This window comes from Rhincodon typus, chromosome 15, assembly GCF_021869965.1.
Source record: "Rhincodon typus isolate 14 chromosome 15, sRhiTyp1.1, whole genome shotgun sequence".
NCBI classification, from domain to species: domain Eukaryota; kingdom Metazoa; phylum Chordata; class Chondrichthyes; order Orectolobiformes; family Rhincodontidae; genus Rhincodon; species Rhincodon typus.
The window spans coordinates 37,861,119-37,887,984 of NC_063346.1; the positions used below are offsets into that span (position 1 = coordinate 37,861,119).

A 26,866-nucleotide genomic window follows, 5' to 3' on the forward strand; every position below is an offset into this window, starting at 1 on the left:
TCGCCCCAAGAAAACATATAAAAATAGAGTATAAAAAATTAAACTCTGTACCATTTCAGTGACTTCTGAAGATTTTCAGTCTGACAGGAGAAAACATTTTGTGAAGGACTGGATAATTACCAGCAGTATATTGTGGATTTCTGTGTTTTGATTATAAATTTGCAGATGGCACAAGTTGCTGTTAGTTTTGTAGATCTAGTAATGACAGTATGCAGTGACAGTATCTGCATTACTACAACGCCAGAATTTGGGCTGTTATAAGTAAACATGCACTGAGATGTGTTTTTTCAACACCAGCAGGCCTATGTTTTGTCATTATCAGTCAATGAATACAGCAGAAAAGAATTGCTGACAGTTCGTTTTTGTTTCAGCATTTGGAGGATATCGAAGTGAAGTGGTTAAAGAAAATACACCTCCCAAGATGGAAAAAGAAGGCCTAGCTATAATGGTTGGAAAGAAAAAGGGTATTCAAGGGCATTGCAATTCCTGTTATTTAGATTCCACTTTGTTCTGGTAGGTGTGTGTGTACCAACCTTTCTGTTGTAAGGCTGTTCGGAGCTTGACCTTTTTTATTTACTCACGCAATGTGAATGTCACTTCCAAGGCCATCATTTATTGTTGATGCCAAATTAATGTTGGGGTGTTGATGCTAAGCAGTTTCATAGAATATAACTGAATATCTTGCTGAGTCATTTCAGACGACAGTTAAGAGTCAACCACATTGTTAGTTTTCTGATGAAGGGTCTAGGCCCGAAACGTCAGCCTTCCTGCTTCTATGTTGCTGCTTGGCCTGCTGTGTTCAACCAGCTCTACACCTTGTTATCTCACATTGTTAGTTCCCTAGTTTCTGATTTGTGAAGCTGTGTGGTTAGAAATGAGGGTTTTAGCACTTTAAAGTATTATAACTTACTGCCATGTTCTCACCCTTTCCCTGTAACCCTGCACATTATCTATTTATATTCCCTCTTGAATGCTTTGATTGAACCTACTTCCACCATACTTCCAGACAGTGGCATTCCAGGGCTGTATGAAAAACGTTGTTCTTACATCACACTGACTAATTTAAAATCTGTACCCTCTCACTTTTGATCTGATTATAAGCTGAAAAAGTTCCTCCCTATCCAACAAAAATAAAATACTGCTGGAAATCTGAAACAAGCTCAGAAAGCTGGACAAACTCAACAGGTCCTGCAGCATCTGTGGAGAGAGAAACAGGTGGCTTCTTCAGAACTGAAATGTGTGGGAAAATTGGTTCTTTATTATACTTATCACAAACGCAGGGGATGAGCAAGAGGGCAGATAATGAAGGGATCCAGTGCAAAATACAAAGGGCTTGTTAATAGTGGAGGAAGCAAAAAAAAGTAAAATGTAGTTAAGGTGTAAAAGGGAGAGAATTGGTCCCCTCTTGTAACTGCAAAGATAGTAAGACACAAACACAACAGGGCTGCGGGGTGGAAATGGAGGTGGGGAGAAAAAATATAAGAAGAATAGAGAGTACACATAATGTGATCAATTTCTGAAGTTATGGAATTCCGTATTGAGACTTTGAAGCTGTCTTCCTAAGCAGAAGAAGAGGTGTTATTCCTTGATTACATTATGCTTTGTTGGAAAATTGAGGTAGCCCCAGGACTGAAATGTGAGCATGAGAGCAAGGTGGCTTATTGAAATGGTAATCATCTGGGAGATAAGGGCCACTCCTATGGATAGAACAAAGCTGTTGCACAAAGCAGTCTTCCAGTCTGTGTTTCTTACATTCTCTTCTCTTGCCCCCTCCTCCATTCACTCTAATGTATTCACATCCTTCATAAAGTGTGACACTCGGAACTATGTAAAATATTCGATCTGAAGTCTAACTGGTGTCTTATACGTTCAGCTCAAACTTCCTGCTGCTGAACTCTATGCCACTGTATTAAATGCTGTGTTACTACATGCATTACTAACTGCACACTCCAACTCTCCTGCTACCTTTAATCACATATCATCATATCTACCCAACTCCTTGCTCCTGTACACCTTTTAGAATTGCACCCTTTATTTTCTATTGTCTCTCCATGTTCTTTAACCAAAATCAGTCACCTGTCATTTCTCCGTATTGAACTTCATCTGCTACCTATTTGTCCACTTTGCCAACGTACCAATGTCCATTTTGAATGTCTACATTGTCCTGCTGAATTTTGTATCATCTGTGTTTTGAAATTGTCCATTGCCCACCAAGATCTCGATTTGTTGATTTAAAAAATCAAGGGAAGCAAGAGTTCCAATAAAGGCACCTAGGGAACCCCGTGGTAAATCTTCTTCTAGCCTGAAAAACACCTCTTAACTATTACTCTCTGTTCCTATCACTCAGCCAATTTTGTATCCATGTTGATCTATCCCCTTTAATCCATTACTTGTTACTTTTCTCATGTCTCTTGCATGGCACTGCATCACATCTATATTGACCCTCTCTGTTACCTTTTCAAAAAAAAACTGAAGCAAGTTATTTAAACATGATTTTTCCTTTTAAAAAAAAATCTTATTAGAACTCAAGAACACAAAAACATAAGCAGGAGTAGGCCATCTGGCCCTTAGTAAGATCATGGCGGATCTTTTCATAGGCTCAGTTCCACTTACCCACCCTCTCACCATAACCCTTAATTCCTTTACTGTTTAAAAAATTATTTATCTTAGCTTTAAAAACATTCAATGACGAAGCCTCAACTACTTCATTGGACAGGGAATTCTACAGACTTGCAACCCTTTGGGTGAAGAAGTTCTTCTTCAATTCAGTCCTAAATCCGGTCCCCTTAATTTTTGAAGCTACGTCCTCTTGTTCTACTTTCACCCGCCAGTGCAAACAACCTCCCTGAGTCTATCTTATCGATCCCCTTCATAATTTTATATGCTTCTACAAGATACCCGCCTCATTCTTCTAAATTTCAATGATAATAATCCCGATCTATTCAGCCTCTCCTCATAAGCCAACCCTCTTAACTCTGGAATCAACCTAGTGAATCTTCGCTGCACCCACTCCAGTGCCAGTACGTTCATTCTCAAGTAAGGAGACCAAAACTGCACACAGTATTCCAGGTGTGGCCTCACCAGCACCCTATATAGCTGCAACATAACCTCCCTGCTTTTAAACTCAATCCAACTAGCAAGATACACCACATCTACTGGATCCCCGGTGTCCACCGCACTTTTCTGGTGTCTTCGTAGAATTCCAGAAAATTAGTCAAGCGTGACTGCCTTTCATGAACCCATGCTACATTTGTATGTATATGTCTTGCTATATCTTCCTTGACGATAGATTCAATCATTTTCCCCACTACCAAAGTTAAGTTAGCCGGCCTCTGATTCCCTATCCTTTGTCCAACTCCTTTTTTTGTTTTGAACTGTGGTGTCATGTTAACTGTTGTCCAATCTGCTGGAACTGCCAGTGAATTTTGGAAAATTACTACAAGTGCATTTGCTAATACTCCTGCCATCTCTTTTAGTACCCTGGGATGCATTCCATCAGGACCAGGAGACTTGTCTATGTTTAGCTCCATTAGCTTGCCCAACACTACCTCTTTCGTGATAATGATCTTGTCTAGGTCCTCACCTACTTTCGTCTTTTTGCCATTAGTTAATGGCAAGTTATTTGTGTCATCCACTGTTAAGACGAACACACAATATCTGTTCAATTCCTCAGCTATTCCTCATTTCCCATTATTAAATCCCATTTCTCATCCTCTAAATGACCAATGTTTACCTTAGCCACTCTTTTTTTTTTTGGTTTTTATATAATTTATAGAAACTTTTGCTCAGAATATGAAGACTGAAAGCTAGCTTAGTCTCATAATCTATCTTGCTTTTCTTTCTGGCCTTTTTTTTTGTGGCTTTCTGTTGACTTTTGGGAAAACTTTAATTTTCTAGTTCCCCACTGGTCTTTCCTGTGTTGTATGCCTTATCTTTCAGTTTGATAGCTTCCCTTATTTCCTTAGAGATCCATGGCTGATTGCCTCTTTTTCTACAGTCGTTGCATTTCACTGGTACATGCAGTATATATTATATATAGGCTGTCGATAATTATCCCACGTTTTTCTATGTGAATATTAATTCTATCCCAAAATAATTGTTTCTAGAAGTTTCCCAACTACTGGAGTTAAACTGACTATATGTAATTGCTGGGTTTTTCCCTATAATTGTTTTGAACACATCAATCATATTTGCAAATCTCCAATCCTCTGGTCCAACCCTATATCCAAGTGAGACTAAACAATTATGGCTAGTCTGTCTGCAACTTCCACTCTCCCTTGCTTCAATATCCTTGGATGCATCTAATCTGGTCCAGGTGTCTTGTCAACCTAAAATGCTGATGGCTTATCCAATACATTACCAATTTTGAACCCTTCTCGTGACTGGGTTTTCCCTCTATTTAATGGCTTGGGCAGTATCTGCTTGAAAGGTAAAGATCAGATGCACAGTATTTGTTTAACACATGCCCCCTGCTTCCAGATGTAAATCCCCTATCCCTTTTGGCCCTACAGCTCCTTAGAATCCTTTTACTATTTAGCATTGCTGCCCCTCAGTGGCAGGGTCCCGGGTCCAATTCCAGCCTCGGGTGACTGCGTGGAGTTTGCACATTCTACCTGTGTATGTGTGGGTTTCCTCTCACAGTCCAAAGATATGTAGATTGGGTGGATTGGCCATGCTAAATTGCCCACAATGTCTAGGGATGAACAGGCTAGGTGTATTAGTCGTGGGAAATGTAGAGTTACAGGGATAGGGTAGCCAGCATGGGTCTAGGTGGGATACTGTTTGGAGGTTTGGTGTGGTCTGCTTCTATGTTGTAAGGATTTTATGATTCTATGATTATTGGGCCTCTAGAAGTTTTTGGGATTCTCTGTCATGTTGGCTGCCAGTCTTTTTTTTTATGTTCCCTCTTTGCCTCTCATTTGCTTTCTCATTACCTTTCTGACCAGTTTGTATTCAGCTTGGTTCTTCAATTATGTTTTCAACCTGATACTTTGTAAAGACACATTTTCTTCTTAATTTCTGTCACCATTTTCTTCCAGGGAAGTCTGGCTGTGTTTGCCCTATCTTTCCCTTTTGAGGGAGTGCACTTTGACTACATCCAAACCATCTCTTCTTTGAAGGTTGCTCATTGTTAAGCTACAGTTTTCCAGCCAATCTTTTGGCTTCCGTCTACCTGACACAGTTCTGCCCTTGCCTACTTGCAGTCGGCTGTCCTCCAGTCAATTATTCTCGGTCTGGATTGTCTATTATCTGTGATAAATTAACACTAGGATTAGGGCTGTCATGATCCTGAACGCTGTGATACAATGATCACCATCCCCTAAATGTTCTCTGACTGACATTGAACTAATTGGCCTCCCTTGCACAAGAATCAATCTATCATTGCTTCCTTTCTTGTACTGGACACACACTGCTCTAGAAAATTCTCCTGAGCATAATCTAAGAGCATTTGCCCCTCCCTGCCCTAAACATACTATTATCGCAGTGTAAATATGTGTGATTAACATCCTTCATTGTAACTACTTTATAATGCTTGCATCTCTCTAATTTCCTTGTTGCAAATTTGTCCCTCTATATCCTTGCTGCTAGCTCATGGTCTGTAGACTGCACCAAGTAATGTAATTGAACTTCTCGCCAAACCAGATCTTTTGTTGAACCCTCCAAGACAGAGAATGCCAGGTACTGTGGTGCTGTCCTTAACCAATACTGCCATCCCTCCTTCCCTAGTTTTCATGAACACCCTGTAATCAAGAATATTTAACACCCAATCCTGTTGTTCAACAGGATCTCTGTTATCGCCATAGCATCATAATGGCACATGACAATCTGCATTCTAATTCACCAGTCTTTATTGCTTTTCTTTGTGCATTCATATAAATGCAGCATAACCTTAATTTAGAAAGGATTAATTTCTCCCTTACTCTGACTCCAGGTATTAACTAACTTTTTTTTTATTGTGCAATTGAGTATTACTGTCCAGCATTTTTCTTGATTCCCACACCTTGCAGAGTTGGTTTAATGCCTTCCCAACAGTGTGTGCAATATGCCCCAAAGGGAACTCGGGCGAAGATCTGTTCAGGTGCCATCACCCCCAGACCTAGTCCCAAAGTCCCAGGAATTTAAAGCCCTCCATTCTGTATCTTTCCAGCCATGCATTTGTCTGTTTTGTCCTTCTGTTTCTGTACTTAAAAGTTCATAGTACTAAGACTAATCTGGAGACTACTACTTTTGAGGTCCTCCTTGCTAATTTTCTATATAGCTTCCTAAATTCTGACACATCATTACCCTCTTCTTACTTATATTGTCAGTACCAATGTAGACCACAATCTCTGGCTGATCACTGTCCCCAGAGAATATTCTGAAGCTGCTCTGTGAAATCTTTGACCCTGGTATCAAGTGGGCAAAATACCATCCTGGAGTCATATCTACAGCTGCAATATGCCTATTCCCCTAAGTAATAAGCAGCCTCTTCATATTGCTTTTCCTCTATTTTTCCCTTCTGTAAGGCAATCCCACCTTTTGGTGGAACACCTACGATTGGTTCGCAACAAACAACTGCACCTCCCAGTTGCGAACCATTTCAACTCCCCCTCCCACTCCTTGAACGACATGTCCATCCTGGGCCTCCTGCAATGCCACAACGATGCCACCCGAAGGTTGCAGGAACAGCATCTCATATTTTGCTTGGGAACCCTGCAGCCCAATGGTATCAATGTGGACTTCACAAGCTTCAAAATCTCCCCTCCGCCGACTGCATCCCTAACCTGTCCTCCCACCTATCCACTCCTCCCACCTCAAGCTCCTCCCTACTAGCCTCATCCCGCCTCCTTGACCTGTCCGTCCTCCCTGGACTGACCTATCCCCTCCCTAACTCCCCACCTACACTCACCTTTACTGACTCCATCCCCGCCTCTTTGACCTGTCTGTCTCCTCTCCACCGGTCTTCTCCTCTATCCATCTTCTATCTGCCTCCCCCTCCCTATTTATTTCAGAATCCCTTTCCCCTCCCCCATTTCTGAAGAAGGGTCTAGGCCCGAAACGTCAGCCTTCCTGCTCCTCTGATGCTGCTTGGCCTGCTGTGTTCATCCAGCTCTACACCTTGTTATCTAAGGTTTAGAGGGATGTGGGCCAAATGCAGGTAAATGGGACTAGTTTAGTTTGGTAGGCATGGACAAGTTGGAGCGAAGGGTCTGTTTTCGGCTGCATGACTATTAAATTAGCTTTTCTCACCGCAAAATGCAACATCAAAATTGACTGTTTCTAGTGGATCCTTCAACATACTCAATACTTGTGTCTTTATCTAATACTTAGAAAATAAATTTCTTTGTCATTAATAGTTTAACATTTTCTCCACAGTATGTTTGCTTTTAGCTGTGTGTTGGACACAGTATTGCTTAGGCCAAAAGAAAAAGATGACGTTGAATTTTATACTGAAACCCAAGATTTGTTACGAACAGAAATAGTCAATCCTTTGAGAAAGTAAGTGTAATGCATTTCGTGTAATTCATGATTTGAACTTATTATAACGATTTTAATATCTTATCTTATTTTTATTTATTTTTATTTTTTACAATTTAGAAATAACTGAGGACTGAAACAGAACTTGCTCCCTCAAAAAAGCAAAATCCTGCATTGACATAGAATTTAGGTTTTTAAAGATTGTTGACTTTGGAATGTTTCAGAAGATCTGGTGTACTTAGCTTAAATGAGAGTGTTGTTGATATTTTTATTCACTCAAAACCCATTCGTTCACATCGAAATAAAACATGAACCCCTGGATTTTGATGAATGGGACAAACAGTTATGTAGTATAGTACAGTACTGCATTGCTGAAGATTGTGTGAATATTTGGAATAATTGAGTAAAACTATTTTGTTTCTTTTGAGGCTATATTATATTTGTTGCAGTGTGTATTGCTGTCTTTAGTCGCTACTGAAAAATGATTCCTTTGTTCTGTTTTAGCCATGGATATGTATGTGCTACTAAAATAATGAAACTTCGAAGAATTCTTGAAAAGGTTGAGGCAGCTTCAGGATTTACTTCAGAAGAGAAAGGTGTGTGACTTTTTTGCATTTCAATATTTTATAGGTTTATTTGCATTTGGGTCCCTGAAACAATTATTCATTATAACCAAACATTGCACAGTGCCTAATACAGTTCTGTATTTTTTTCAATTATTTATTGCCACTATTAACCTTGCTAAAATAAATTGCCAATTTAGGTTTTAATAATGGAAAGAGATTTCTGTTGAATAGAATTCTATGAATACTTTCCTAATTCTTCAATGTTGATAAATGCAGAGTGCTGGACCACTTATCTTCATTGGTCAGCCCTTGGTTGATACATTGTGTGCTTTTAAGCTTTCCAGACTGGGAGGTCAGTTTCTGGCGTTTGGTGGCTGTCATGATGACATTAAACGGCACTTTCTTGTGGAACTAGTACACAGGATGATTGCATGTAGCTGTCATCCACTCCCTAGTTTGCTGGCCATTTGGGAAATCAACAGCTAGTTTTCACGTATCTGGTACCAACCTATTAGATAGATGGATTGAAATGGTAAAACATGTACAGCGGGGTTTTAAAAAAAGCTCCTAACTGATCCAATAGTGGATGTCCTGGTTTCAACCTGTCCCGAAGACACATTGACAGTGGATTGTGCTCAACCTAATCCACACAGGGAATGGATAATGTGATCGCCTGTTCCTTCGAAGAGTGATTGTGGCCAAAAGTTACAGGCCACAGGAAAATCATATCAAACAGTCCAATAAGATCTGTTGCTGAAACACCTAATTTCTCCACTTTACATCTAAATCTCCTGAGATGTTTAGTCAAATGGAAACCTTTCCTGTCATGCAAGAGTAGTATCCAAGATGAATAGTTTGTTTTAGAAGTGAAGATCTTTGATACAGATTTGATGGGCTAAATCGGCTGTTTCTATGCTGTAGTTTTTTTGGATTCTACAGATGCCTTCCTTTTAGGAATGAAGCTGCATATGAATAAACTCTAATGTCTTGGATAGTTGGTTAAGGGCATTATTGTGGTTTTGTGGAAAGGAAATCTTATTTGAATAACTTATTAGAGTTGTTTGAGAATTTAACGAACATGTTCAATAAAGGGGATCAATAGATGTGAACTTGGATTTCCGAAAGGCATGTGAAAGGTTTTGCATAAGACGAGCTCATTGTGTTGGAGCTGACATATTAGCATAGGTAGAGGATTGGCTAACATGAAACAGAGAATTGCGATAAATGGCCATTTTCAAATTGAAAAGTTAACTAACGCAGTGCTAAATGGATCAACTATTTATGAAATATTTTAATAATTTAGATGAGGGACTGACTGCATTGTAAACTTATTGCTCATGACAGGAAAGCAAACTGACGAGGATACAAAGAATCTGAAGGAATATAGATGGATTAAGCAAATAAGTTTTTTTTTTAAAAAAATGGAATATAATGTGGGAAAATGTGAGGTTACCTGCTTTAAAAGAGTAGAAAACCAACATGTTCAAAAAGGCAGAATTCTATAGTGCAGAAGAATTGGGCGTCCTTGTAAATAAATCACAAGAATTGAGCATGAAGGTAATTAGGAAGGTTGGCTTTATTGCAAGGGAAATTGAATTTAAAAGTAGTGAAATATTCCTCCATATGGAGTACTATGTACAGATTTGGTCTCCTTATTTAAGGAGGGATATACTTGCATTGGACGGGTTCACTTGGCTGATTCCTGGGATGAAAGCATTGACCAATGAGGAAACGTTGGCCAGGTTGGGCCATCACTCATTGCAGTTTAGAAGAATCACAGGTGATCTTGAAACAGGTAAGATTCTGAGGGAGTGTTAACTCTCATGATGAATCTAGAACTCTGAGACTCGGCTTTAAAAATAATGATTCTCCTATTTAAGACAAAGATGAGGAATTTCTTCTATCAGGGAAGTTGGACATTGAAAATCTCTTATAGAAAAGTGTGGAGGTTAAGTCATCAGTATATTCATGGCTGAGGCAGGGAATTAAAGTTCATGGGGACAGGCAGTAAAATGGATTTGAGGCACAATCCAATCAGTAATGCTTTTTTGAATGGTGGGCAGGCTCGGAGAGCCAAATGTTCCACTGCTGTTCCTATGTAAAACTGTATTTTTTAGAATGTTTTCTACATCAGATAATTGTTCTGGAATTTTTAATGTTCTTATCATTGAAACAATTTCCTGTATATGTTACTCATTCACAACTATATTTGAACATTTTTTCTCAACTAAGTTATTGCTAGATAGTGCTTCAGGAACATGTTTTGCATCAATCTCGTTGACTAACATATTGCAATCATACGAAGATTTTAAATTTTCAGTTTTGTACAGTGGACTTGTTCAAAAAGAGCTGTTGGAGACATTCAAATTTGAATAATTTCCATCTGAGACTAGATTTAAATTTGAAACAAAAGGCTTAGAAGTCTATAGACTACTGCACCCAGCCCAGTAGGGATCCATTTAATTTCTGCCTGAGATGGTGGTTTCAGAAGATGCCCAAGTATATTTCAAGTGCTGATCATTATCAAGTGCCTGATTTAAATTTGCTTATATTAGATAATGCTAAGTATCTCCTAAATTTCTATGTTTACTTCTCAAGGAACACTTGTAGAACATCTTTTGTTTGTAATTTAAACTTGCAAAGCATTTGGCAAATGCAGAAAATGTTCTATAATGCCAATAAGATAATTTTTGGGCATTTATACTTGCTTGCCTACTGAACAAACATTTCTTTATTTTATAGATCCGGAAGAATTTCTCAACATATTGTTTCATCATATATTAAAAGTAGAACCTTTATTGAAAATCAGGTAAACAAACCTTTATCACCACTATATGAAGGCTTGAGGTGCAGATGTTACTGGAGACCTATGTTTGTATTTACTCACAATTTAATGTGTTTGGGATATAAAAAAAAGTGTTTCGATGAAAGTAGAATGCAAAACCCCAGATACATGCAAGTGGTTAATATGAAAGCTTTATGATTGAAAGCTTCCGACAAAGAGAAAGTCAAAACTTGTCTTGCACTCATCAGGATTGGAACACAAGAAATCAAACTTTGAAAGGGAGCACTAATTTATACAAAATGAGAAGAGGATTCTAATTGTTTGAGCCACTGTTGACATGGCAGTGAAGCTGGATCTGTTAACTGTCATGCTTAGCTAGTTGATTTACTTCAGCCCAGACAGATAAACTTTGATTGGTCAGGGCACTGTTACAGAGGGGTAGACTGGTAGTTTCGATACACTTTCTCATGAAACAGGTACAACATGTGCACACATTTTGCCTATACAGTATGGGGTCCTGTCTATGACTATATACACTTACTAGCACACTCAAATAAAATACACTGCAAACCCTTACAGTTGATCTTAAATTGGTTTCAGTTGCAATTCTTGACGCTGGATTATTTAGTAAATCTTGTCCAGTAGCAGAATTAATTGACTGCTGGACTCTGTTCTGAGTTTTGCAGTCACAATTTGAGTAAGCATGGTTGGCATTCTGCAGAGAGTCAGAGACCAGCACTGGAATCCTGACTAATCAGAGACTACCTGTTTGGTCTGATATTAATCAGCTAAGTTTGTCCATTAATGGACGGGTGCATACATTTGCTGGGTAAGAATGTGTTTAAATCCTTAATTTGTGCAAACCTATCCAAGCCTGACGTAGCATTCAGTTTGAGCGTGAGAAACTTGGGCCAGAAGTAACTGTGCTAAATTTTGAATAAGGGCAGCTTCACCGGGATGAGAGCAGATTTGGCATAACTAGACTCAAAGTTCAGAAGAAACGACAGTTAAGAAACAAAGGCAGAAAATAACTCGTGACTCACAACAATGACACATTTTATTGAAGAAGAGAGTCTGGGAAAGGGATAAACTGACCATTGTTTACCAAGGAAGTTAAAAATAGTATCACATTTTGTAAAAAATACTTACAATGTGGCAAAGATCAGTGGTAAACCAGAGAAGTGGGAAAGTTTGAGCAGCCAACTAAAGATGGAGAAGATAAACTATCAAGGCAAACTAATAAGCAATATAAAAATGCACAGTAACAGCTTCTGTAATTTTTTTTAAAAAAAGCAAGTGAGAGGCCAGATGAACACAGGTCCCTTTGAGAACAAGGCTAGGTAAATGTAGAACTAGGAAACGGCGGAGGAGTTCAATAAATACTTTGCAGCAGTCTTCATGATAGTGGACACTAATAGCATTTCAAAAATACTAAATAATGAAGGGGCTAAAGTAGGAGAGGAAATGAATACAATAACTATAACGAGAGGAAAATGTACGTGAGAAGGTAACCCAGTAAAGACAATAAGTTCCCTTGCCCTGATGGGTTGCATCATAGGCTTTTAAAGCAAACAGGTACAGAGATGGTGGATGGACTGGTAGGAATCTTCCAAGAATCCTGAGATTCTAGAAACATCTCAGAGGATAAGTAAACTGTTAATGTCATACCCGTGTTCAAAAAGGAAGGCAAACTAGAAGCAGGTAACTATAGGCCATCTGTCATTGGGAAGATGGTGGATTCTGTTCTAAAGGGTGTATAGTTATACAAATATGTAAGATATTCAGGATGGCTTTGAGAGGGGGATCATGCCTGACAAAACTTATTACAGTTGTCTGTGGAGGCAGTGAGAAGGATAGATAAAGGGAGACCAGCAGATGTAATATGTTTTGATTTCCAAGAACAGTCAATAAGGTATTGCACTTATGGCTACTTAAGAACCTATAGTGTTTGGGGTATTATATTAGCATGGATTGAGGATTGGCTAAATAATAGAGTTGGGATAAAGGGGGTATCTTCAGGATGGCAACCTGTAACTGCAGAAGTGCCACAGGGATCAGTACCAGAACCACTGTTATTACTGTGTGTGTGTGTGTGTGTGTGTGTGTGTGTCAATCTGTTAGGTGACAGAAGTGAATGTATTACTACATACGGATGACAAAAATAGGTGGAAATGCAAGTAGTGAGGCTCACACAAAAAGTCTACAGAGGGGTATAGATGGGTTTAGTGGCAGGTCAAAAACTTTGCAGATGGAATATTATGAGGGAAAATACGAGGGTATGCCCTTTAGCAGGAAAAATAGAAGAGCTGAATATAATATAAATAGGGTAATACTGCAAAAAGCTGTAGCTTGGTTAGATTTGAAGGTCTTCATGCATGAATCATAAAAAGCCAGCATCCAAGTTCAGCGGGTAATAGGGAAGGCAAATAGACTGTTGACCTTTATTTCAAAGGGAATAGAGTATAAAAATACAAAGGTCTTGCTAAAACCATGCAAGGCACTAGTCAAGCCACCACTAGAATACAGTGCATAGTTTTTGTCCCTTTGTCTAAGAAAAGACATAGTGGCATTGGAAACAGTCCAGAGAAGATTCACCAAGGGGGAAACTGATCAGAGTCATACCTAGTACACAGGAATGTGATTGTGGTTGTTGAAGGTCAGTCATCTCAGTTCTGGAAGATTTCTGCAGGAGTTCCTTGGTCCTCCTGACTCTTGTCAGGAGTGTGATGGAATACTCCTCACTTAGCTGGATGAGTACTGCTCCAACAACACTCAAAGTTTGAGATCATCCAGAACAAAACAGCCCCGTTGATTAGTACCACATCCATAAACATTCACTCTTTCCATCACTGATGCGTGTATATATAAGATTCAGTGAGGCTCTTCTTCCAGACCCGCAACCACTACCATTTAGAAGGACCTGGGAACACTAACATCTGCCAGTTCACCTCCAAGCTATTCACTATCCTGATCTGGAAATATATCTCCGTTCCTTCAGTGTCACTTAGATCAAAATTCTAAAGCTCCTTCTCAAACAGCACTGTGGTTGTGCCTACATCAAATCGACTGCAGTGGTTCAAGAAGGCAGCTCACCAGCATCTTCTCCAGGGCAACGAGGGATGGGCAATAAATACTGGCCCAGCTAGCATCACTCCTATCACATTGATGAACCAAAAAAAATTCCTAGTCCTGATGAGTGCAAACTAATAGTTTTGATTTTGTGTCTTTTTAGCCATATTAAGTTTTGTATTACCAAGGAATTATTTGAAAACTTATTGTCGAGTTTTGCAGAAATGTAGTCATAAAATGGGAAAAGAACTGGCTTTATATAGAACATAGAACAGTACAGGCCCTTCGGCCCACGATGTTATGCCGAACTTTTACCCGAAACCTAAAGTCTATCTAACCTCCACCGCTACCTTATACTATCATCCGTATGCCTATCTAATAGCCACTTAAATGCCCCTAATGAGGCCAACTCCACTACCGTCTCCGGCAATGCATTCCACGGCCCTACCACTCTCTAAGTAAAGAACTTACCTCTGACGTCTGCCCTATATCTACCTCCTCTCATTTTAAAACTGTCCCCTCGTAAAAGCTACCTCCACCCTAGGAAAAAGTCTCTGGCTGTCTACTCTATCTATACCTCTGATCATTTTGTACACCTCTATCAAGTCACCTCTCATCCTTCGTCGTTCTAAAGAGAAAAGCCCTAGCTGTCTCAACCTTTCCTCGTAAGACCTTCCCTCCATTTCAGGCAACATCCTGGTAAATCTCCTCTGCACCTTTTCCAACGCTTCCACATCTTTCCCGTAATGAGGTGACCAGAACTGGACACAATACTCCAGATGTGGCCGAACCAGGGTTTTGTATAGCTGGAGCCTAACTTCACGACTGTTGAACTCAATCCCTCTATTAATGAAAGCTAACACCATATGCCTTCTTAACAACTCTATCCACCTGGGTGGCAGCTCTCAGGGAAATGTGAACATGAACCCCAAGATCCCTCTGCTCCTCCACACTGCCAAGAATCTTTCCGTTAACCCTGTATTCTGCAAATATAATTCCCATTTCCACAAAATTTTAATTTGTCCAAATGTGGTTAACAAAGCCAAACCACTGTTGTTATGTAAGCTGTTGTGGCAGCCAAATTATGCGTAGCAAATAAACTGAATGACCAATTTATCTATTTTGGTCATTGTTGAAGAGTTGACTGCTGGTCAGGATTCCCTGTAATGCAAAAAGTACCATGCGACCAACTTATTTAATCTTTCATCAAAACAAATGCATCTTGTCTTATTTTGCAATGAAGTGTCAGCTTACCAAACTACCACTTACCTTGAAAAATTGGGCTTAAAATTGTCCATAGTTGTGGATTGGGGTCTAACATGGTTTCTGAAGCACGTACACACACAGTCATACAGTACGGAAACGACCCTTTGGTCCAACCAGTCTGTGCTGACCATAATCACAAACTTAAACTAGTCACACCTGCCTGCGTTTGGCCTATATCCCTTCAAACACTTTTTAAATTCATATTCTTATTCAAATGTCTCTTAAATGTAGTAACTATACCTGCATCCACCACTTCCTCAGGAAGTTCATTCTACACACGAACCACTCCCTATGTTTTTAAAAAAAAATTGTCCCTGGACAATGAGTCTTTTTTAAAATCTTGCTCCTCTCTCCTTAAGAATAGGCCCCTGAGCCTTGAAATCTTCCACCCGAGTGAAAAAACTCTTGCCATTTACTTTATCTATTCCCCTCATGATTTTATAAACCTCTATAAGGTCACCCCTTAACCTCCTTATGCTCCAGTGAGGAAAGTCCCAGCCTATTTGGACTTGCCTTATAGCTCAAACACTGTTCCTAGCAACATCCTGGTAAGTCTCTTATGAACCCTCTCCAGCTTAATAATAGCCTTCCTGTAACAGGGCACGGACCATGCTGGATTGAAGGCATTAGTGGATAGCAAGCTAATGTCTACCCAAAGTATGCAGGGTAGCCGCATCATGATGTTGCGTGATGATTTGATAACCATACTTCAGTTTTGAACTCATTGCTCCAGTAATCTTATGCCTAGTGTGGTTGAATGTGCATCAGGCGATGGAAAAGACCTGCCATCAGCATTATTTAAAGGAATTATCAACTACATGCAGCTTTTTTTTAGTTCATTTCTAATAGCTGTTGGTAAGATTACAAAATCATTTGATGTTCTATGTAGTTGCTTCCACGTTTCTCTCCAAGTCTGTCATTTTCCTGACTTGGCACATATCACTCTCCTATCACTCTCTTTTTATGTTGTGGCTGGGTCAGAATCTTGAAATTCTAGCACTTAAAATAGTGACTATCCCATCAGCAGAAGGACTGCAGAAATTCACTAACATCATACAACATTGTTTCTGGTAGGCAATGGGCAAAAACAAAACGAAACTTTGCTAGTGTTTCCCACATCCTGAGAAAACTTCACTTTGAGATGAGGCAGTACCTATGAACCAATCAATGTGTGTAATGATATATTGGCCTTTTGAGTTTAAAACCTACCTCCAGATCTGTTTATTCTACCTTTTTGATTTAACACATTGCCTTGGCAAAATCTTTGCTATAACGTTAGGACGGTACAAAAATATTTGGTTTTCTTCACCCTTTTTTGTTTGGTCTTGCAATGAGACCTTATTCTAAAGGCAGTGGCCTTGTGCAATGAATGTTAATAATCAACTATACAAATTATTATATTGGCATTACATTATGTCATCACATAAAAACCAGTCTCTCCAAATGTCCACATGGTATATAGATACTAATAGATTTGTGGGCCATTGTACCACTACAATTTGTTTGAAATGTAAATTCCTGTCGTGGTTAATCTGGTCAGCTCCAAAGTTGATTGAGAGCAGATGATTCTCATTGGACTGCCTGCTTCAGAGATGTGTCATAACACATCTGAACAGGTCAATTTTTAAAAAAATCTAATTAGGGTCAGAAACAGAAATTGATGGTGAAACTCAGCAGTTCTGGCAGGTCCTGTGCAGAGAAAGCAGAGTTGACATTTCAGTCCAATGATCCTTTTTCAGAACTGATTGTAGCTAGGAAAACGGTGACATATATGCTGAAAATGGGACTGGGTGTGGTAGAGAGTAAATGATAGGTGGAGATAAAGCCCAGAGAGAAAGAACACAACAGTTGGACAGACAGAACTAGGTAAAGGGCAGCCTGGGGGAATCAGTGGCTGCTAATTGGGACCATTAGTAGCTGAGCATGGGATGGCAAGGTCAGGTATGTGGGAATTACAGTAAGGAGATGGGAGAACGTGCTCAGGCCTTACCATTATTGATCTCTAACTAGAGTGCTGAAGGTTGCAATGTTCCCAATTGGAAAATGAAATGCTGTTCTTCCAGCTTACGCTGATCTTCTTTTGGAGCACTGCAGCAAGTTTGAGACAGATGTTGGCTAGGGAACAAGTTGGTGTGTTGAAGTGGCAGGCAACAGGAAGGTCAGGTCAGGTCAGGTCATTTTTGTAGACGTGCAATCCCTTTACATGTCCATCTCTGATCAGGATGGCCCACATCCTCCACCGCCCTCCCCTGCCAGGCCAAGCTTGTCCTCACTTTTTGAACAAATTCTCCTTTAACTCCTCTCTTTTTCAGGTCAGAGGTGTGACCTGGTTGTCCGCATGGGCCCCAATTATGTCTTTCTCCTTATGGAGCACGTGGAACATTCCTTGTTTCCATCCTACTCAAGGCATCCCCATCCACAAGTGTTTCTCCGGTATTTTGATGACATCATCATTGCCCCTCTCGTGTGCAATTGGAAAAGTTTACCAATTTCACTTCCAATTTCCACCCTGCTCTCACCTTCACCTGGTCCATCTGAATCCTCCCTTTCCTTCCTCGACATTCTTTTTCCATTTCTGGATATAGGCTGGTCACCAGTATCCACTTCAAACCTGCTGACTCCCAGTTACCTTAATTACATATTCTCTGCTTCCTATAAAGACTCCATTCTATTCTCTCAGTTTCTCCATTTCTATCACATCTTTTCTCTTGGCACTAGGTGCTCCAATGGGAGCCTCTGAAATGCCACCATCTTCCTCAACTGAGGATTCCCCAATACTATGGTTGATCGGGCCCTCAACCATGCCCAACGCATTTCCCGTGCTTGTGCCCTCACCTCTTTTCCCTCCCACAACTGCAACTACAATAGGGTCCTCTGGTCCTCACTTACTACCCCACCAGCATTCATATCCAAAAGATCATTAGCCACATTTCCACCATCTCCAGCTGGATAGCACCGCGAGACACACATTCCTGAATCCTTCTTGTTAGCTCTTCTGCAGGGACTATTCCCTCTGGCACACCTTGGACTCCTTCTCTACCCCAGTACCTTCCCATGCATCAGAGAATGCCTGTTTTAGTTCCTCCCTTTACGTCCTGTCCAAAGCCCCAGACAAACTTTCCAGATTAAGCAGCAGTTTACCTGCACTTCACTCAATCTAGTCTACTGTATTTGTTGCTTGCAATGTGGTCTCCTCTGCATTGGAGAAATGAAACGCAGACTGGGCGGCCACTTGGCGGCTCTCCTACATTCTGTTGGCAAAACTAACCGAGCTTCCTGTTGCCTGTCACTCCAATAGACCGTATTGTTCCCTGGCCAACATCTGTCTTGGGCTTGATCCAGTGCTCCAGAAGAGTAGCATCACATTTTCCACTTGGGAACACTGTAGCCTTTGAGACTCCCTCCGCTCCCTCCCCATCCCCTCTCCCCCCTCTGACTCCCCCATCACCCACCCCTCCCCCATCCCCCCTCCCTCCTCCCCCTCCCCTCAAAAGATCGTACAATTGTTGAGAGTGATGTGTCAGATGATAACTCTTTGCAGATGACCAAGAGTGTTAGACAGTGTGTAAAGTGTCGACAGCTGAATAACTAGCGAAGGGATGACCTATAATCCGATTATGTGAGGCAGAGAGATAATTGGAAAATAAAGTGGTGCTGGAGACAAACTAAATGACTGGAGTTGCATGCTGAATACAAAACAGTACAAACTAATTAAGGTAGAGAAATCCTAACAACTTATCAAGGTGATAGTGTCAAAACAGAACAGTAAGGAAGCTTTAACAGATACAGAACATTGTGGTGGGGTCACCTGTTGCGTGACATGAACCCAAGATCACAGTTGAGGCCATCTTCATGGGTACAGAAGTGGATATCAGTCTCTGCTAGGTGAATCTGGGTTGTTGTGTATCTCGAAGTCTGCCTTGAAGGATGTTTACCCCAAGATCGGAGACTGAATACCCTTGACTGCTGAAATGTTCCCAACCGGGAGGGGACGTTCCTGTTTGGCAATGATTGATTGTGCAGTGTCCAGTCATCTGTTGTTGTAGCGTCTGCCTGGTTTCCCAATATACCGTGCCTTGGGCATCTTTGCCTGCAGTATATTGAAGTGGACAACATCGGCACAGTCACATGAGTATCTGCAATGTATGTGGGGGTTGGTGTTTCCATCTGTGATGGTAGTATCCATGTTGATGATCTGCCATGTTTTGCAGAGATTGTCATGGGAGGTTTGTGCGGTGTTGTGGTCAATGTCCTGAAGGCTGGATAGTTTGCTGTGAACAATGGTCTGTTTAAGGTTTAGCGGTTGTTTGAAGATACGATGTGGTGCTGTAGGGAAGATCTTGGCGAGATACTCTTCATCGCGTTACAGGTGACCCCACCATACTGTTCTGTGTCTGTAAAATCTTCCTTTCTGTCCTGTTTTGACAACATCACCATGATAAATTGTTAGGATCTTGAGTTTGCACAGTTTTAAATTCAACATACAATTCCAGTCATTTAGTCTGTCTCCAGCACCACCTTATCTTTAATTTCTTTGTAATTATCTCTCCGTCTCACATAGTCGGATTATAGGCCATCCCTTCACTGGTTATTCAGCTGTTGATGCTTTACTCGCTGTCTAACACTCTCGGTCATCTGCAGAGATTTATCATCTGACACTCCAGTCACATGAGTGTATGATCTTTTGACCTCTCTGCCTTGATCTCTCTGCCTGTAAACTCTGGGTATGTGTGCTGAGCGCTCTCACAGCACCTGATGAAGGGGCTGCGCTCCAAAAGCTTGTGTGATTTTTCCCATTAACCTCTTGGACTATAATCTGGTGTCATGTGATTTCTGACTTTGTCCTATCCTTTTTGTTATTGTTGCACTACCCCTGATGGGAAGTACATGTAATTTGATCTATTTTAAAATAGTCCAGCTGGTAATTTGGTGGTAGGTTTCTCAAACAAAAAGAGCTGGGCTCTTTCTGTGGTTATGTCTGTGCCCAGGTGTCCTTGAAGAGTGAGCACATGTTGTCCACTGGTAGCCTTGAAAGCTTTTAAGGATAGGTAGGTGCTGCAGGGGCTGGAGTTCATCATCTCCCTGTCCAACACTGCTGTGATTCAGTCCCTCAACCTTGCTTGCCCCTCTCCAGTTTTTAGTATTTGTTTTTTGATTATAGTCACACTGCCCTGATGTGTGTGTTTAGGTGTTTTCTTAATTTATTAATTAGATGATTGGGTGAATTTTATAAAAAGAAGGCCTGGGTTTTTCCTGAGTTGTCAGGTGGCTTCTGGATTGGGAATGAATCCCAAAGAGAAAGGTGGAAACTGGCATTTGGGCAAAAATTATAGATGTACAATAAACTCATTGTAAATCTCTGTCTTTTAGTGTCTAATTCAAGTTACAGATATCAATACTATATAACAAAACTGTGGATGATGTAAAGCTGAAATAAAAACAGATTGCTGGAAAAATTCTGCAGATCTGGCAGCAGCTATGGAGAGTAAGCAGAGTTGACGTTTCAGATGCAGTTCTGAAGAAGGGTCACTGAATCCAAAATGTTAACTGCTTTCTCTTCTTGGGCGATGTCAGACCTGCTGAGTTTCTCCAGCAATTTTTTGTTTGATACAGATATCAATCTGGTAAACAGTAAGAACAAGGAATTGGATTCATATGGTTTGTACTTCTCAGTACCAAATTTACTGACTACACCATCAGTTGGGCAAAATACGCACTTTGGTAGAATTCATTTTTTCTTTACATTTATTTCAACACAGATCAGCTGGGCAAAAAGTACAAGATTGTTTCTTTTACCAAATATTCATGGATAAAAATGAAAACGTTGGTGTCCCAACAATTCAACAGTTGCTGGAATGGTCCTTTATTACTAGTGACCTTAAGTTTGCTGAGGTATGGAATACTTAAATGAATATCTCAGAATAGCATGACAAAGTTTCTTTTGTAATTTTGGATGCATGTAAGTTAATAAAATGTTCATCCTCAGAGTTCACTGTCCAGATTTGTTTAGTTTTGGTAGTGTGTTTAGATTTCAATTTTTATATGGTCAAGTTTTTGATCTCCTTGAACTCCTGTTGCCTTTTATCAGACAAGGAGAGCTCTAATTTAACGTTGATACACTGATTTTTAACTTGCTTTTAACATGTATAAAACCCATGTCACTGTGACATGCACTGACAAAGGGCGTCATGCAATCAACTGGAATTTGAATTTAATCCTAGTGGTTTTCATCAACGATAGTAACTGTGAATGCTGTGGGGAATTGACGTTGTCATTGTCATTGAAGATCATGTATGTTGAAGCAGCTTTAAACAGGTACTGCTCATCTTGGAGGGTAGAGTTTTCTTTAAATTTTGATTTTTAAATGAACAGGGTTAGTGTTAGGATTACTTCCTTTAAAAGTAATCATCAAGCATCCTGTGAGTTAGGGGAGAAACTGCCTTGAAAATTTACCCTTCTGAATTAGAGAAGATATTGTCTTTGATTTTATTTTGCAATAAAAAGTTAACCAAAGTTTTAGTTTTACTAAAAGTGTATCAAAGAAAGTAGTATTAATTAATGGGTATTCACCTGAAGAAATTGGAAGTATTTGGAGAACCTGGATACCTGAACTCTTTCTTCATATGATTAGACTAAACTACAATACTTGGATTCTAATTTGCATACTATTTTTACAAACTATATGAAGCTTTGAAAGTTTTGAGCATGTAGCTTATTTTGAATGTAATAAATAATATGAATAATCAAAATCCCCATGATTGTCCAATTTTTCTTTAAGGCACCTTCATGCCTAATAATTCAAATGCCTCGATTTGGAAAAGATTTCAAGTTGTTCAATAAGATATTTCCATCTTTGGAATTGGATATCACAGATTTATTAGAAGACAGTAAGTAACATTTTGGTGTTCTTCTAAATACTTTTGGGTCTAATTGCTTCTTTCAGTCTTTACTATGAGAAACCTAGCAAGAGAAAGTAGAGTGACCCATTCACCTTTTCCTTGAAATCTAGGTTTGTCTTCCTAGCTCTTGCTGGGTTTTTTTTTTAGTTCATCCTTCTTGTGTCGTTTCTCTCCAAAAGCGAGTAAAACTTTTGAATTATGTCACATCAATGTAATTTTGTCAAATTTCAATAGTTATAAGCCATGAATAAACACAACCAATAAAGCATTTTTAACAGGAAGAGTTATTATGCTTAAACTTAGCATTTTTCAGAACAAAATAGATTGGAATAGCGATATCTAGCAGCCAAAGAAGGAACTGTTGCACTCCTGACCTTGGGGCTGCAGCATTGTTTCTTGGCTGTATGTTGTTATCCTCATTGAGTAGTCTGTTTTATTATTATTACTGTTATTTTAAATTGTCTTAAATTGAATAGTCTTGAGTGTCACTAATTACCCTGGTGTGAAGTTTGTGAGCTGTTTCTTGAATATTATTTATCTCCACAAAATCCCATATTAGGAATTAGCTTTTATATTCTGTTTATGATTTTTATTGTCCATTTTATTGAGAGGTGTCTGGGTTATTCCTCTAATATTGAACAATTTTCATTCATAGCTCTACCACACCATAGAAAATGTACAATTTCTTGTGCTGGTTCTGCTCCTTGTGTCATCAAACTCCTGGCTGCAGGGCAATTAATCTGGTGTGTCTGCCACCTACATTTTTATTTGGAGTAATGACAATTTGCCATAATTACTTTTGAACTTTTCATTTCTCACAGATTCTAACTTTCCTAAGCAACAAATTCTTAAGAATTTTTGAATTGATTTCATTACTTACTCCGCTGAGTTACGGTAACTCCCAGTTGAGTCCTTGTCTGTCATAGTTTTTTGCTTGTGGGTCTGGCTGTGGATGGGTTGTATTTTTTTTGGTGTCCGACAGCTTTTAATATTGCCCTGATAAAAATTTTGAACATAATCACTGTTTATAGGCAAGCAAAGATAAGAATTTTCAGCACTTTGCTGGTTTTGTCTGTAATATAGTTAGCAGCCACTTGAGGGAGTACCACATTGCAAGAAGCCCAGGAAGTGCAGTACAGACTCTCTTTAAAAGAGGATGTTTTTCAAAAGAAAATTTCTGAAGCTAGAATCATTTCAGGTGCTTACTCAGTAAGTTACAAATTCTTCTCGTTTTCCAATTTTGCCACTTTTTCTAAGTAATCTGATGGTCAATTTCTGCCGTTGGTTACTTCCTTCATATCCTACTGCCATCCCAAGTTGATAATTGTCATCATGCCCATCATGTTAATTGATTTTTTTTCAAAGAATTCTGTACTTTCAATATCACACATTTTCTGGGGTTTTGACGTTTATTAGGATTTTAAAAAGAAAAAGGTTTTCTCCAAGGTTGGTGCAATGAATTCCCTAAAAGGGTAACACTAGCTACAAATTTAACATTGCAAAGTTGGCTACCTAGGGTATTCACCATTAGTATTTACAGAGAACTAATGTCAAATTCACAACCATGTCATTGAGTTGAGACAAATGTTTTCTGCTGAAGCAGTTACAATTCCTTTTTCTTTTTGAATTTTTGGAACAAATTTAATGAAGCAGGAGTAAAATTTTACTTATTGGAAGATGGTGTTGACAGTGTTTGGTATGTCTCCAAAGTCGCTCTTCTTTATCGATTAAACCTAGATTGCTGGCAGGCGATTCCGTAAAACACCTAGCACTTTTTATGTGCCTTGTATGGACACAAGGCCATAAGGATTTAGGAAGCTTGTGATAGCAAGAAACGAGTGAAACAATGTAGTATTAGGTTAAAATACCAAATCACTTGCAACATTCGTCTCTAGCAGTGAAGCAGAAGACCAGGTAAATAGTCTAGACTCTCAAGATTTGAAAGGTATATGTGGAGATGTGAGTTTGAGAAGATTGCTCAAATAAAATGCAAAGTTTGTTTGCCACTAGCTTTAGTCTGGCAGGTTAATGGAATTGGTACCAGAGGCATGCAGTTACTTGCACAAGGCAGAGGGCAGATATTCTCTTGTGGTAAAATGAAAGAGATTATGACTTAGTCACCATTTGCTTTCATTACTTATGTCCGTTAGTGTCTTTTATTGCCCCCAAGCCCAAGTGCACTGAAGAAAATTCTAACATCTTTACACCAATCCAGCTGAAGGTGATTCATTTAGCAAACAATATTAATTTAGACTTGACAACTGAACTGTATCATTCAGTCATGTGCGTCTTGGATATTTAGTTATTGACATCTTGAGAGGGTATGTTTTATTATTTTTTCACTGTGTATTAATAAATTGCTAGTGCAGTATGAATGATCAGTGGACAGGCTAGTCTCTTCCTGATTTCAAAAATCAGAAGATGTCGGTAGAGACAGATAATTCTTCATTCAAATTGTCTGTTGCTCATGAGAAATGAGTGTAAATAAAAACATTTTGGGCAAATAATTTTGAGGTGTGCTGAAAAATTCAAACTCTTCTATTAAAAGCTGTTTTTCTTAAACAGTTCAAAGTACAATACAACTAGTTGATAATCTTATCTTTTTATTTTAGCACCCAGAGATTGTCGTATCTGTGGAGGTCTTGCACTTTATGAATGCAAAGAATGTTATGAAGATCTTGATATAACTGCTGGAAAAATCAAGCAGTTCTGCAAAGCTTGTACTACCCAAGTAGGTATTTTTCTTAGTGGATTATAGAAATCACATTCCAAGATGTGAGATTCTGTTTGATCCAAAATAAACATCTGTTATCAATTATATATTCACTTTCCACAGTATAAAAAATTGACCATGATTTGTTCACACTAGTAATATTCCTCATAGAAATTGCAAGACAAAAGAGTAGGTCAAGATCTATCTAGATCACATTCTGTAATTCTGGTAGTTCAAACCATGATGAAGAGCTTTGGGATTTGTGATTCCAATGTCAGCTGTTCCTTCAAGCTTACTATTACCACATGTTTTGTCTGAAATTCCCCATACGTTGTACTACTAAATGTTGTTATTTTCAGGGATAAATATAATTTGCATTTGAAACCATACTAACTGCTTCCACCGCCTCCTAGGGATCCTGTTCCATAGAATGATTGCTTTTTTCATTTAAATATTTCTCTGAATTATGTTTGAATTTACCTGCCTTTGAGTACAGGCTTTGTCCTTTTGGTACTATTGTTCTGGACAAGTTGAAATAACTTGTCGCATCTGCATTAATTGGATGTTAAACAATCAATATCACCTCTCAACTTTTTCTCTCTAGTGAAGTATGATGAATTTGTGTAATGATTCCTCATAATCCAAATCTTCCATTCCTTTAATCACTCTGCATTTGCATCCTTTCAGTATATGCCATATTCTTTTTTTTGTATTGTGACATTCAAAATTTAGTATTCTGAGTTCAGTGGAACCAATGATTTATGAAATTAACCTTTTGATCTGTCAACATCCAATTTTTAGTCTCTACCAGCTAGCATTGATGTTTTTGCTTCAATTTGTTGGTAGCAGGGGCATCCAGATATCCTTAATCCATAACAATCTTTGTTATGGACTTTAGTGGAATAAAGAACTTTGATGTAATGATTTGTTCTTTGAATTTCTTCAATTTTTAATTATGTTATCGCAGAGGGTTGAGATTGAATTTTTTTTTTTAATCAAGCTTGGTATGTTGTGGGATTCTCCAGGGATTGGTATAGGAATTATTACTTTTATGTATATATTATTCTTAGGTTTAAGGAATACGTTGCCAATTTTTGTATAACACAAAAAGAAATTGCTAGGACAATAGACTTCAGGAAGACCTAATGTGATGTAGGTAGACATGTGGCAAATGCAGTTTTAGGCAGATGACTGAGGTTGTGCATTTTTTGAGAAACTAAATGGAGAAGCAGTATGTTTTGGTGAGCTGCAATTGCAGATAGGTCTGTCTTGCATATTCAGAAATATTTGAAGGTTGTGTTTTCAAAATTACACCTATATGTATTGAAATGTATATTCTAGTTCACTTTTTTTTATTTGTGGGTAATAGGTAAAATTACAAATGGGTAAGTTGAGCGTTTAAGAAAACGGAAGAAAGTCATGTTATATCTTTTTATTTTTAAACTGGACCATTGTGTATAATTCTGGGCACAATGCTTTAAGGATGTCGAGACTTTGAGATTAGAGGATGGGATACTCGAATGATATCTGAAATAAAGAACTCGTGATGTAGTGAAATGTGAGAAGCTAGAGTTGTTCTTAGAACACAGGAAAAAAGAGGTGACATAATAGAGATAGACCCTTTGTGATGTTCTGATGGAGCAAATAGGGAGAAACTCTGACAAGTTTCTTTAACCATATCTCATAGATTGAGACGAACTGACAAAAGAACTAGAAGGCAAATTTTAAAAAGTGTCATCAAAAGTTTAAGATCCAAAATACTTAAAAGGATGGTGACATCAGACCCATTAGCAACTTATAAAAGACAATTGAATATGTACTTGACTAATTTGCAGAATTTTGGGGACGAAAATCTCAGGATTGGAACCCAAAATTATACAGCTTTCAATGAGCCAGAACAGGCTCCAACTGATTTCTGCAGATTGTTTTAAAAGTAACAGTGAAATTTCAATTCTCTTATTTACACTGATGTAACTTGCAATTATTTTGAACATATTCTGTTCAGTATTTTAAATCTAAACTAAATTTGAACATATTCCCCGTTGAGTATCCAGTTGGGGGAAATGGTATTATAGATAACTGGGATAACCAGGTGTAGAGCTGGATGAAC

The 26,866-nt window shown here is 38.9% G+C and overlaps 1 protein-coding gene across 1 annotated transcript in view; it reads left to right on the forward strand.

The window, feature by feature from the left end:
- The window catches only part of cylda (cylindromatosis (turban tumor syndrome), a), a 48,430-nt gene that overhangs the window by 12,912 nt on the left and 8,652 nt on the right, over nt 1–26,866 (forward strand). The window contains exons 5-11 of the mRNA XM_020515733.2: nt 372–513; nt 7,357–7,479; nt 7,963–8,054; nt 10,767–10,833; nt 20,904–21,036; nt 21,923–22,031; nt 24,656–24,774. Of these exons, the coding sequence (XP_020371322.2) occupies nt 372–513; nt 7,357–7,479; nt 7,963–8,054; nt 10,767–10,833; nt 20,904–21,036; nt 21,923–22,031; nt 24,656–24,774 (785 nt within the window). The remainder of the gene's footprint in view (nt 1–371; nt 514–7,356; nt 7,480–7,962; nt 8,055–10,766; nt 10,834–20,903; nt 21,037–21,922; nt 22,032–24,655; nt 24,775–26,866) is intronic.